Source organism: Rhinoraja longicauda, chromosome 12 (genome assembly GCF_053455715.1).
Source record: "Rhinoraja longicauda isolate Sanriku21f chromosome 12, sRhiLon1.1, whole genome shotgun sequence".
Lineage (NCBI taxonomy): Eukaryota > Metazoa > Chordata > Chondrichthyes > Rajiformes > Arhynchobatidae > Rhinoraja > Rhinoraja longicauda.
Genome location: NC_135964.1, coordinates 11428559 through 11441118, shown reverse-complemented (window position 1 = coordinate 11441118; position 12560 = coordinate 11428559). Strand labels below are relative to the sequence as shown.

The 12560-nt window shown below is 44.9% G+C and overlaps 1 protein-coding gene across 1 annotated transcript in view; it reads left to right on the top strand.

The window, feature by feature from the left end:
- The first annotated feature begins 634 nt into the window (after nucleotides 1–634).
- Nucleotides 635–12560, top strand: part of LOC144598642 (ATPase MORC2-like) — a 31282-nt gene continuing 19356 nt past the window's right edge. Inside the window, exons 1-8 of the mRNA XM_078408852.1 lie at nucleotides 635–658; nucleotides 3078–3121; nucleotides 3215–3268; nucleotides 4700–4734; nucleotides 6818–6886; nucleotides 8406–8496; nucleotides 10667–10775; nucleotides 11549–11708. Of these exons, the coding sequence (XP_078264978.1) occupies nucleotides 635–658; nucleotides 3078–3121; nucleotides 3215–3268; nucleotides 4700–4734; nucleotides 6818–6886; nucleotides 8406–8496; nucleotides 10667–10775; nucleotides 11549–11708 (586 nt within the window). The remainder of the gene's footprint in view (nucleotides 659–3077; nucleotides 3122–3214; nucleotides 3269–4699; nucleotides 4735–6817; nucleotides 6887–8405; nucleotides 8497–10666; nucleotides 10776–11548; nucleotides 11709–12560) is intronic.

Below are 12560 nucleotides of genomic sequence, written 5' to 3'. Positions count from 1 at the left end.
TCAATCTTGCCTACGGTTGCTGTCTGTATGGAGTTTGCACATTCTCCCTGGGACTGTGTGGGTTTCCTCCGGGTTCTCTGGTTTCCTCCCTCATCCCAAAGACGTACGGGTTTGTAGGTTAATTGACTTCTGTAAATTGTCCCCAGTGTATAGGATAGAACTGGTGTATGGGTGATCGCTGGTCGGCGTGGACTCGGTGGGCCGAAGGCCCTGTTTCCACACTAGATCTCTAAACCAAAGGTGATATTTCAGGTCGGGACCCTTCTTCAGAATCTCCAACTATTCCCAGTTCAGATGAAGTTTCCAGGACCTGAAACATAACTCTGTTTCTCTTGCACACAGACACTGCCTGACCACCTGAATATTTTCAGCATTTTCTGCTTTGATCACTGTCTGAGTACTTCATCACTCCTTCAGTTCAAACCTGGACATCCTCCCTCAGCTAAACCCATGACCTCTCCCACCTTTGGTGCTCTATTTCAAGTCCTAAGGATGCAGTTTGCATGTGTATGGTGAATAACTGATTGAACCATCCATCACTCTTCAATGGATGAGGAAGCTCACTCCAATCCTCACTCTGCTCAGTATTGCCTGCAAGACTGGTGTTCCGACCGTCAATTAATGTGTGTTTTTGATGGCATTTTACTCAGTGAACTCAGTGAATTAGTTTAGTTTAGAGACAGTGTGGAAACAGGCCCTTCGATCCACAGAGTCCACACCAACCAACGAGTTCACTAGTTCTATCCTACACATTAGGGTCAATTTACCGAAGCCAATTGACCTGTATGTCTTTGGCGTGTGGGAGGAAACCGGAGCACCCAGAGGAAACCCATGTAGTCACAGTGAGAACGTGCAAACTCCACACAGACAGCACCCGGAGACAGGATGGAACCCTGGTCTCTGGTGCTGTAAGGCAGCAACTCTACCGCTGCACCACTGTGCCCACCGTCCGACACAACCAGTACATAGCCCTGCCAGCAATCACTTTGGCCCCTGGCCTTTGCTCAGATCCCAAAGTAAACCTCCAAGTGATTAAAACAAGCACCCAAATAAGTAGAGAAAATGTAGACACAGGGAACTGCAGGTGCCGGTATGCGAGAAAAGGCACGAAGTGCTGGAGTAACTCATTGCTGCCTGACCTGCTGAGTTACTCCTGCACTTTGTGGATGGCGTTAAGTGGAGAAAATGCAGGGGTGAGGAGGTGTTGGTGCAGGGAGAGTGTGCACTCTCCTGGGGGGGGGGAGCGGTCCAGCAGTAGCCGTCCCCCCCGCGCGGGGCCGCGCACACTGGCCCGGGGACGCGCGAGCGAGCACGTGGCGGGAGCGGGAACGCGGAGAGGCGTCGCCGGTCACCGAGGAGACGTGGATTCAGGTGGGACGTTCCTTCCCTCCCGCAGTCCGTGCGGCTCCCGCACCTGTCCAGGTGTTTGTGCACGATGCAGGAGTGGGGCACCTGTCCAGATGTTTGTGCACCCATGCAGGAGTGGAGCACCTGTCCAGGTGTTTGTGCACCCATGCAGGAGTGGGGCACCTGTCCAGGTGTTTGTGCACGATGCAGGAGTGGGGCACCTGTCCAGGTGTTTGTGCACCCATGCAGGAGTGGGGCACCTGTCCAGGTGTTTGTGCACCCATGCAGGAGTGGGGCACCTATCCTGGTGTTTGTGCACCCATGCAGGAGTGGGCCACCTGTCCAGGTGTTTGTGCACCCATGCAGGAGTGGGGCACCTGTCCAGGTGTTTGTGCACCCATGCAGGAGTGGGCCACCTGTCCAGGTGTTTGTGCACCCATGCAGGAGTGGGGCACCTGTCCAGGTGTTTGTGCACCCATGCAGGAGTGGGGCACCTGTCCAGGTGTTTGTGCACGATGCAGGAGTGGGGCACCTGTCCAGGTGTTTGTGCACCGATGCAGGAGTGGGGCACCTGTCCAGGTGTTTGTGCACCCAGGCAGGAGTGGGGCACCTGTCCAGGTGTTTGTGCACCCATGCAGGAGTGGGGCACCTGTCCAGGTGTTTGTGCACCCATGCAGGAGTGGGGCACCTGTCCAGGTGTTTGTGCACCCATGCAGGAGTGGGGCACCTGTCCAGGTGTTTGTGCACCCATGCAGGAGTGGGCCACCTGTCCAGGTGTTTGTGCACCCATGCAGGAGTGGGGCACCTGTCCAGGTGTTTGTGCACCCATGCAGGAGTGGGGCACCTGTCCAAGTGGAGCCGCTGATTCAAGCAAAGAGTAGCTGGGGGAGCACCTACCATTGCTGGATCTCCTCATTACCCTGGCCATAGTTTGTTCATAGAGTCACAGAGCTGTACAGCACAGAAACTGGCCCTTCAGCCCACCATGTTCACCCTGATTAAGTTGGCGTACTGCACCAGTCCCCTTTGCCTGCATTTGGCCCACATGCCTCTAAACCTTTCCTATCCACATCTGTCTAAATGTCTTTTAAACATTGTAATTGTATCCACTTCCATAGCTTCCGGTCCATCTGGCAGCTCAATCCAGATGCAGACGGCCCTCTGAGAATTTTTTTCTCAAACAAAAAGTTGCCCCTGAGGTCCCTCTTAACTCTCTACACTCTTGCCTTAAGCCCGTGTCCTTTAATTTTAAAATGGGAGGGTCCGCTTTACCCGTGCCCTTCATAATCTTGAACACCTCAATAAGGACAGCCTCCTATACTCCAAAGAAAAAAGTCCCAGCCTATCTAACCTCTCGCTATAACTCAAGCCAGCAAGCCCAGGTAATATCTGGTGACTCTCTTCAGCTCCCTTTCCAACTCGGAAACTGTGTCCTGGTTATCTCTGGACTCAGTGCATTTAACTTCTTCCTAGTTTTTGACCAAATCGATCAGTCACAGCAGATGTTGGGCAACTTGGCAGAAGCATGGATGTGTCATGGACCACTTGGCATCTTGTGACTCCAGTTTGGAATGGAAAATAAATTGGTGTAGGATCTGTAATTTTTTTAAATCTTAGGTCTTCGATTTGTTTCCAGAACCCAGCTGGTAGGTTTTAGCTGCTGATATAATTTTGGAAGGTACAGCGAAGGATAGAAGGTGAGGATCAAAATGGCAGACCGATACGTTGAGTTACCTCGAGCTCAGCTCACCCCTGACTATCTGCATGCAAACTCGTAAGTTGAACGGAATAACTTACAATTATCCACATATTTGTGTCTTTGTCATTTTTAGTTTTAATCACTTTTTAATAACAACATTGTTTACAGAACCACTCATGAATTCCTCTTTGGTGCACTGGCAGAATTGGTGGACAATGCAAGGTACAGTATTGGTTCATTATTTGTCGTGCGTGCCGAGATACAGTGAAAAGGTTTTGTTTGCGTGCTATCTAGTCAAATCAAATCATTCTCTATGTGATTACAATCAAGCTATACACAAGCACTACAGTAGTGCAAAGAGAAAAATACCAGAGTGCTGCATATAGTGTCACAGCGCTGTAGTGTTACAGTTGCAGAGGAAAAAGTTGAAGTTCTGCAATGACATAGGAAGTAATGAATGTTAGATCATAAGACATAGGAGCAGATTCAGGCATTTGGTGCATCTAGTCTGCCATTCGATCATGGCTGATCTATTTTTCCTGTCAACCCCATTTTGGTAGGAATCTAGTGAAATTAATATCAAATATTAATTTAAATAATTCTTCTTTTTTTGTGTCCATCATCCGTGTTTCAAACGTTACATCACTGTCTTCATCCGTCCTGAAAAGGGCGCAAGCTTCCGGCGACAATCAGTGGGAGCCATCACTTGTACAGTGCGGTTGCGGTTTTGATTTAATTTTTAAAGAATCTTCATTGATAGTTCAGATTTATATTGTGCCTTCAGTTGTGAAATTGAAATCTTAGGGTGGAAGCTCTCCCACAATGATGTCAGTTGGGGGGGGGGAGTTTCAAGGTTTAGACTCGGCAATGATGACAGATTGGTGATAAATCTCCACACTGGATGGGGTGAGGTTTGGCCACTCAGTCGTTGTTTCTGGGCTGCAGCATTCCTTGTTCTTCTTGGTGGTTGTATTAGGAGATAGGGTTGGGGGGAACCTAGTTGAGTAACTACAATATATCTTGTGGATAATGCACACTGTAGCCGGAGTACACTGTTGGTGGAGAGAACAATTATTTACAGTGGTGTTTGAAATCCAGTCAAGAGGGTTGCATGATGTTAAGTTTCTCAGAAGTTTGCAGTTACAAATAAATTATTTTTAGCCTCCAGAATTGTAGAGTCATACAGCAGGGATAAAGGCCTGGAATACTTCGGTTGTGTTGCTTATGGGATAACATTGGTTTTAAAACGTGCACAAAAGCAGATCTGATGGAGTTGTCAGTTCACTTAACATGGCATTCAACTTTCCCTTCTTTAGGTTTAGTTTAGTTTAGTGATACAGCACAGGGTAGTTAATCTGTGGACCTCATTGCCACAGAGGGCTGTGGAGGCCAAGCCTGTGGATATTTTTAAAGCAGAGATAGACAAATTCTTGATTACTACAGGTGTCAAGGGTTATGGGGAGAAGGCAGGAAAATAGGATTAGGACGCAGAGATTAGGTTTGATTGAATGGCGGAGTGGACTTGATGGGCCGAATGGCCTAATTCTGCTCCTATAACTTGTGAACTTGTGAAACCAATCTTGTATTTGAATATTACTTGCTTTGTAAGTAAAATTTGAAAAAATATAATGGAAACAATTTGTGTATTTGCAGGGATGCTAGAGCAACACATCTGAGCATTTACACGGGTGAGTTGTGACATTTACACAACTGAGCATTTACATGGGTGAGTTGTGACATTTACACAACTGAGCATTTACAGGGGTGAGTTGTGACATTTACACAACTGAGCATTTACACGAGTGAGTTGCAACAGCACGGAGTGTCAAGCCATGAAATTAATACCAAAACCCCGTTACAGAAATTAGTATTCTCGTAAATACGTCAGATCTGCGTGTGCTGATTCTGTTTGGATAAAAAATGGAAAATGAAATGAATGACTTAATCCTGGATTTCCAAATTACCTTGGTGCTCTAGGGTCTTTAGATGTTATATGGGCTCATTGTTCCATTTTGGTCTGAAAAGACATGGATAATATTATTGAAAGACACAAAGTGCTGGAGTAATTCAGCAGGTCAGGCAGCTGGGCAAAACATATTAACCAAACTATCTCAAGCTCAAACAAAATCCTTGGTCTCCTGCGACAAAATTTCTGGAACTATACAAAATCCACAATGGACATTGCTTTCAAAACGTCCAAGACTGGAATACTGTAGTGCCATTTGGGATCCCTACCAAGCGACCCACATTAACAACCTTGTGAAGGTCCAGAGAAAAGCTGCCAGGTTTGTAACCGGTGACCATAGAAAGACCAGAAATGCTTCATGAACTCAAATGGAACACTCTCCAAAGACGCCGCATAATATCCAGGCTTACTGCAGTCTACAAAGAAACCCACTTATTAGCTCCATCCAACATTGCCCATCTTTCATACAATCGGAACAACAGACCAGGGACTCGACTAAACCAATCCTTGAATTATATAACCATCCAGACCAACAAAGACTGTTTCCACTACTCGCTGTACTCCAGACCCATCCCTGTTTGAAATCCTTTGCCACCACATATAAAATCTGCTGCTGATAGTAAATCTTTTAAACTGTTGCTTGCAAAGACTAAATTTTAAACCTGCAACTGCATGCATTAGGGATTGCACGTTTATAGCCCAACAGCGGCAGTTGGTGCAGTATCAACAAGACAAGACAAGACATCTGTGGAGAACATGGATAGGTGATGTTTCGGGTCAAGACCATTCTCCAGGCCTGATATCATGTGCTTGCAAAATGAAACTGCGGAGCATGGTGTTATACATTCCATTAGCATGGGTTTACACCAGGCACTTGAAGACGTGCGGGTTTGTAGATTATTTGGCCTCTGTAAATTGCCCCTTGGTGTATCGGGAATGGATGAGAAAGTGGAATAACACACAGCTACTGTGAATGGGTGATTGATGGTCAGCATGGGCTCGGAGGGCCAAAGGGGCTGTTTCCATGCTGATTGTCAAAACATTAACGAATCTGCAGAAAATGTCGTCACAGTCTCACATTTAGTACATTGCCCCAACTATTTAATTTTTACAAAATTAAACTTCATTCAGAATAATAAGAATAGACAAAACAAAAACTGTGCATTCAACAGTGTTGTACTCAATAGTGCTGGCACGTGTCTTTAGACAGAACATCCTTGTCCTTCAAAGGTAGACACAAAATGCTGGAGTAACTCAGCGGGTCAGGCAGCATCTCTGGAGAGAAGGAATGGGTGACGTTTCAGGTCGAGAATCCTTGTCATTCATGTGGCCCCCTGATGTGATATCCCTTCAGTTGTTTGAGGGGTGTCCCCATCGGATGCTGCCTGTCAATGTCCAGCAGTGGATTAGGACGGGGAGGTCGGAGAGTAAAGCTTTCCCGTGGTTTTGTTTACACCATGTCGGGGCCACCATCCACCGTCCACGTTGGGCTGGGGAGGGAAGTTGCCTCGAGTTAGGGGTGAAGAAAGAAAGGGTCTTTATTGCACCTTTTTATCTTCCAGGATGTATCAAGGCGTTCAGTGGCGTATTTTAGCGTTTTTTACATGCAGGCACTGCTGCAGGAGCAACAATGGAATGGCACGGCATGCAAAGGGCCAGATCACACTTAGGAATTGTACTTTGTATTCTGTCCATGTTGCACGGTGTAAAGTTTCGCAAAGCAGTAAGTGATTGTAACGGCGCTTTGGGGAAATGTGGAAGTGGGAAGTTGGGTAACCGAATATTAATTTGATTCACAATTTCAGAAGAGAATGAACAAAGGACAGGGGGCATGGTGTTGTGTTTTCTGGACGATGGAGTCGGCATGGACCCCGGTAAGTACATTTAAGACCATTGCCTCAGTGTTCACAGTTCATGGTTCAATGAGATTTTATTTGTCACATGAACCGAGGTACCGCGGAATTCATTTCTTTATACAGTTCAGTACAAGTATCATTATACATAAGCACTTAGATACATCTTAGATAAGCATCTCAGATACATACAAAGGTGTAGCAGTAGTATCCTGGGACAGTTTACAAAGTTAACAGATTTGGCACCATTTTCAAGTCCCAGTTTGTAAGTGTGGGGTTCTTGACCATGAAGGCCCGATGTCCTGGCGGCGTTGCAGGGTCGGCCTGGCCAAGCGTGGCCATTGGTGTCCTCCACCGCTGCCCCACTGCTCCACTTCAGATGCACCACTGCTGCTGCACTGCTGCCCCATCGTTGCTGCACTGCTGCCCCCATCGTTGCTGCACTGGTGCTGCACCACTGCCTCATCGCTGCAGCACCACTGCTCCAACGCTGGCCCACCACTGCTGCATTGCTGCTTCTATACAACTGCTACTCCACTGCTGCTGCATGGCTGCTCCATCCCTGCTGCACGGCTGCTGCTCCGCTGCCCCACCGCTACAAACCATGGACATCTCCGCTAACGGTTTCATGATTGTCATCGTGGCTTTGGACACCTGGTACACTCTGGGTGTGGAGTGAAGCACAAATGGAAACCCTGCACTCATATACTGACATAAAAACCTAAAGCTATGGATAGGAAAGGTTTAGAGCGATTTGTGCCAAATGCAAACGGGTGGGTCTAGCGTAGATGGGACACTTTGGTTGGCATGGGCAAGTTGGGCCAAAGGGCCTGTTTCCGAGCTGTGTGATTCTATAACTCTAGTAACTGAAAAGAGAACTATCAAAATTATTTTGGAATTAGGATTAATAGTTCTTATATTTTTTTAGTGTGTGCTAATCCTGGATCATTGAACCAAGAGGTCTCGGTGATGTTATAGAGGTGTAACAACAATGGAAACCAGTCTTCACTTGCTCATTCCAAGTAATATCGCTCTCTTTCCACTGTGGAGTTATAGAGTTATACAACACAGGCCCGACTCATTCATGCCCCTCAGGTTCCTATTAAATCTTTCCTCTCTCACCTTAAACCTATGCCCTCTGCTCCTGAGTCCTCTACCCTGGGGGACCTCTCAAAGTTTCTTGGGTGCTTTGTTGAAGGGGGAACCATGAATGGCTTTCAGATAGTCATAGAGACACATAGCAAAAAAACAGGCCCTTCAGCACAACTGGATATGACATCCAAGATGCCCCACCTACACTAGTCCCACCTCCCTGCATTTGGCCATATCCCGCTAAACCTTTCCAATCCACGTACCTGTCCAAAATAGATATTATATGAAAATGAATCGATGGTGGAATGTCTGTGGGGCAAGATTGCATCACTAGTGCTTAAGAATAAAATATGTTCTTGAAATAGAAAATATAGCTCAAGTACCTTCATATAAAGTATTTATTGGATTTAAACATGTTGAACTTCAACAATTGTTCTGCAATTTATAGATGAAGCAGCTGATGTTATTCATTTGGGGAAATCTTCGAAGAGGACTTCAGATTATCCGTTCAGTGGACAGTATGGAAATGGATTGAAGTCGTGAGTTTCTGGGACATCTTTGTTCTTAGTCCTTCAGAGGGAAATAGTTTTGTTCTGTGAGTTTTAGGGGAAGGAACTAACAACAGTATTGACGGTGGAACTTGATGGGTTTGGACTGCTGGTCCTGAGGTTGCAAAAAGAAAGCATTTAGGCTGGAAGGTGAGATGGTCTGGAAACACGTCGGCCCCAGAATATTCACCGCCTCATCTTTGGCATGATTAAAGAGGAGGCATTTTCTGCAAGAGGTGCATAGGTTAAATATAGTAAATGGAGTTGCCTGATGAGGGAGGGAGAGGTTGCAGCTGAGCTCAGGGGAATGGCAGCATCCTTGATGGGCAGGGGATGGGACAAGCCAGTGGAAGCCATCGCTCAGATCACTGAGAGAACTACATGAAACTTATTTTCCAAACCTTCATTGTAGAAATTCATCATAATTGTGGAATCTCGAGTTCACCCAAACCCATCTCCCCCCTACCCCAGGAATGACAGCACTACTGCCGAGTATAATGATCTATGTACTTTACGTATTCCTTGCATTCTTTGGATCTTTTTTATAAATCCAACTTAAACATCTCAGTTCAAGAGAATACACCCTCTGCAGGTTTAATGGGTGCCTGGACTATGTTATATCATAAAGCCATGTAGCTGTACAGCACTGAAACAGGCCCTTCAGCCCACCTTGCCCATGCTGACCAAGTTAGCATACTGGGCTAGTCCCATTTGCCTGTATTTGACCGATATCCATCGGAACAAGTATGTACAAAAATAAATGGCAGAAGTTTAACTTAATTGGTGAATTACACATTGCAATGCAAGATTGAAATTATAAATGGATTTCCAAGATTGTACTGGGAATTATTGAATGCAATAGGGGAAATGATACCATCTTGAATACTGGTTTAGGTTTGTCACGTGTACTGAGGTACAGTGAAGAGCTTTGTTTTGCATGCTATCCATGTACCATCAAACCTGCAGGAAAAATGTTCCCAATGTTGGGGGAGTCCAGAACCAGGGGCCACAGTCTAAGAATAAAGGGGAGGCCAATTAAAACTGAGGTGAGAAGAACCTTTTTCACCCAGAGAGTTGTAAATTTGTGGAATTCTCTGCCATAGAAGGCAGTGGAGGCCAATTCACTGGATGAATTTAAAAGAGAGTTAGATACTCTCAGGGCTAGTGGAATCAGGGGATATGGGGAGAAGGCAGGCACAGGTTACTGATTGTGGATGATCAGCCATGATCACAATGAATGACGGTGCTGGCTCGAAGGGCCAAATGGCCTCCTCCTGCACCTATTTTCTATGTTTCTAAACCCTTCCTATCCACATATATGTCCAAATGTTTTTTAAATTTTATAATTATATCCACTTCCATCGCTTCCCTTGGCAGCTCGTTCCAGATACAGACTACTCTCCGAGTGAAAGAATTGCTCGTATTGTGCTTGAGTTTCACTTGATTGTATTTGTTTGGTAGTATCTGATCTGATGGATAGCATGCAAAACAAAGCTCTTCACTGTACCTCAGTACAAGTGACAAACCTAAACCTAAACCAGTATTCAAGATGTTATAATTTCCCCTATTGCATTCAATAATTCCCAGTACAATCTTAGAAATCCATTTTTAATTTCAATCTTGCATTGCAATATGTAATTCACCAATTAAGTTAAACTTCTACCATTTATTATTGTACATGTCAAGACTAGACCAGTGGAGCCTACAGTTTGTGGAGAGGTTAGCAATGATGGTGATGTTTGAAAAAGGGTCTCGACCCGAGAATGATCAGCCATGATCACATTGAATAGCGATGCTGGCTCGAAGGGCCGAATGGCCTCCTCCTGCACCTATTGTCACCCATTCCTTTCCAGAGATGCTGCCTGTCCCGCTGAGTTACTCCAGCTTTTTGTGTCTATCTTTGTGACATTGCGAATAACTGGGTTAGCAAGTTGTACATATTCTGTGATCTGGTATATAGTCTGTAGGCTGGGAAGCAAATACTGTAACTGTGTGGATCGTGATATTCAACGCTTTAGATCTCGAGAGTCAAGAGTGTTTAATTGCTAAATGTACTGTTAACGGAACAACGACATTCTTACTTGCTGCAGCTTCACAGATGTAAATGTAATCACACTCAGATAAATATATTGCATATCTAACTGTTGCTTCTTCCTTGTAGAGGGGCAATGAGAATAGGTATGGACTTCATTCTGTTCACCAAGAAAACTAATACCATGACCTGCATCCTATTATCTCGAACATTTTATGAGAAGGAAGGTATTGATGAGGTAAAGGAAAGAGAACTTTAATATCACATAATTTTACTTTTTTTTCGGCAAGATTCAACCTGGGTGCAAGGGGAATGTAAATCAAGTTGTATGTTTACACAGAGGGCAGTGAGTGCCTGGAACTTGCTGCTGGGGGTGATGGTTGACACAGATACAATAGTGGCATTTAAGAGGCCATGATAGGCACATGGATATGCAAGGAATGGGGGGATACGGAGCATGTGCAGGCAGATGAGTTGGTCGAGGCATCATGATCAGCACAGATATTGTGGGCCGAATGGCCTGTTCTTCTGCTGTAGTTTTCTATGAACAGAACTGCCAGCTCCAAATAATGGCTTTCTCAAGGAAGTCGTCACAAGGAACGCAGATGGGAAGATGTTACTGGTGGTGGGATCACATTGGAAGTGACGGAAATGTCAGAGATTGAGGTGTGGAATATGGAAGCTGGTGGGGTGAAAGGTGAGGATCAGGGGAACTTTGTCCTTGTTCCCTCTAGGCAAGATCACGTATACTACAAACCCGGGGGGGGGGGGGGGGGAGAGATCAATAAAGGGCAGATAGAGTGGCTTAAGGGCACTGGTTTTGCATAGGAAAGTTTCAGAGGAATATGGGACTAGCTTGGATGGGGCCAGTATGAATGAGTTGGGCCAAAGGGCCTGTTTTCATGCTGTTATTTCTGCAATAGTGAAATATGGAGCGTGTTTACAATGCTGCATTCAGGATCTTGATTTTTAAAACATTTCTAATGCATGGGTCTTGATTTTGTTCCCTAGGTAATTGTACCAGTGCCATCATGGTTTGTTTCAACTCAGGAACCCATAAAAACTGATGACCTGACGTTTTCCATTGAAATGGCACTAATTTATAAATATTCCCCATTCAGCACTGAGTTCGATGTCATGCAACAGTTTCATAAAATTACAGGATCAAGCGGTAAGAGAGATGCAATAAAAGAAATGGGTAGCGATTTATTTAATTATATTCATACATTACTGCTCCGTCATTAATGAATCCGATCTGTGAAACAACTCAGTTCACCATGTAAAATGCAACCCAGATTATTCCTGATGATGGACTATACAGTTTAGTTTATTGTCACGTGTACCGAGGTAGAGTGAAAAGCATCTGTTGCATGGCATCCAGTCAGCAGAAAGACAACACATGATCACAATCGAGCCATTTGCAGTGTACAGATACATGATAAGGGAATAATGTTTAGTGCAAGGTAAAGCCAGCAGAGTCCGATCAAGGAAAGTCTGGAGGTAAATGGTAGTTCAGCACTGCACTCTGGTTGTGGTAGGATGATTCAGTTGCCTGAATATTCGATGATCGTCGAATAATTATTGGTTTATTATTGTCGCGTGTGTCAAGATAAAGTGAAACACGTTGTTTAGGTGCTATCCAGAAAAATCCCACCAAACCCAAGTACATCAGGTAGTGCACATGAGAAAATAAAGAACATGCAGAATATAGTGTTACAGATACAGTGAAAGAGCAGGTAAAAAAAGTGCAGGTAAAAAAAGTGCAAGGGGTCAAGTAGGTTGGAAAATCGGTAATTTGTTCTTTGAATATGAAAGGTCAGTTATAACTATTTAAAGAAACCTTTTGGGTGGTATACATCAATGGTGGAGTTTTTATTTTTGAGATATAATTTTGATGAAAATCAAACAAATTATGCCTGATAGTGTCCTGAAGTCACTTAGAATTATAAATCTCACTGGTCGTTACAGCAAAGTCCACAGGTTTTGAACATTGCCGGATTGAAATGCGTTTGCTGCACATCTC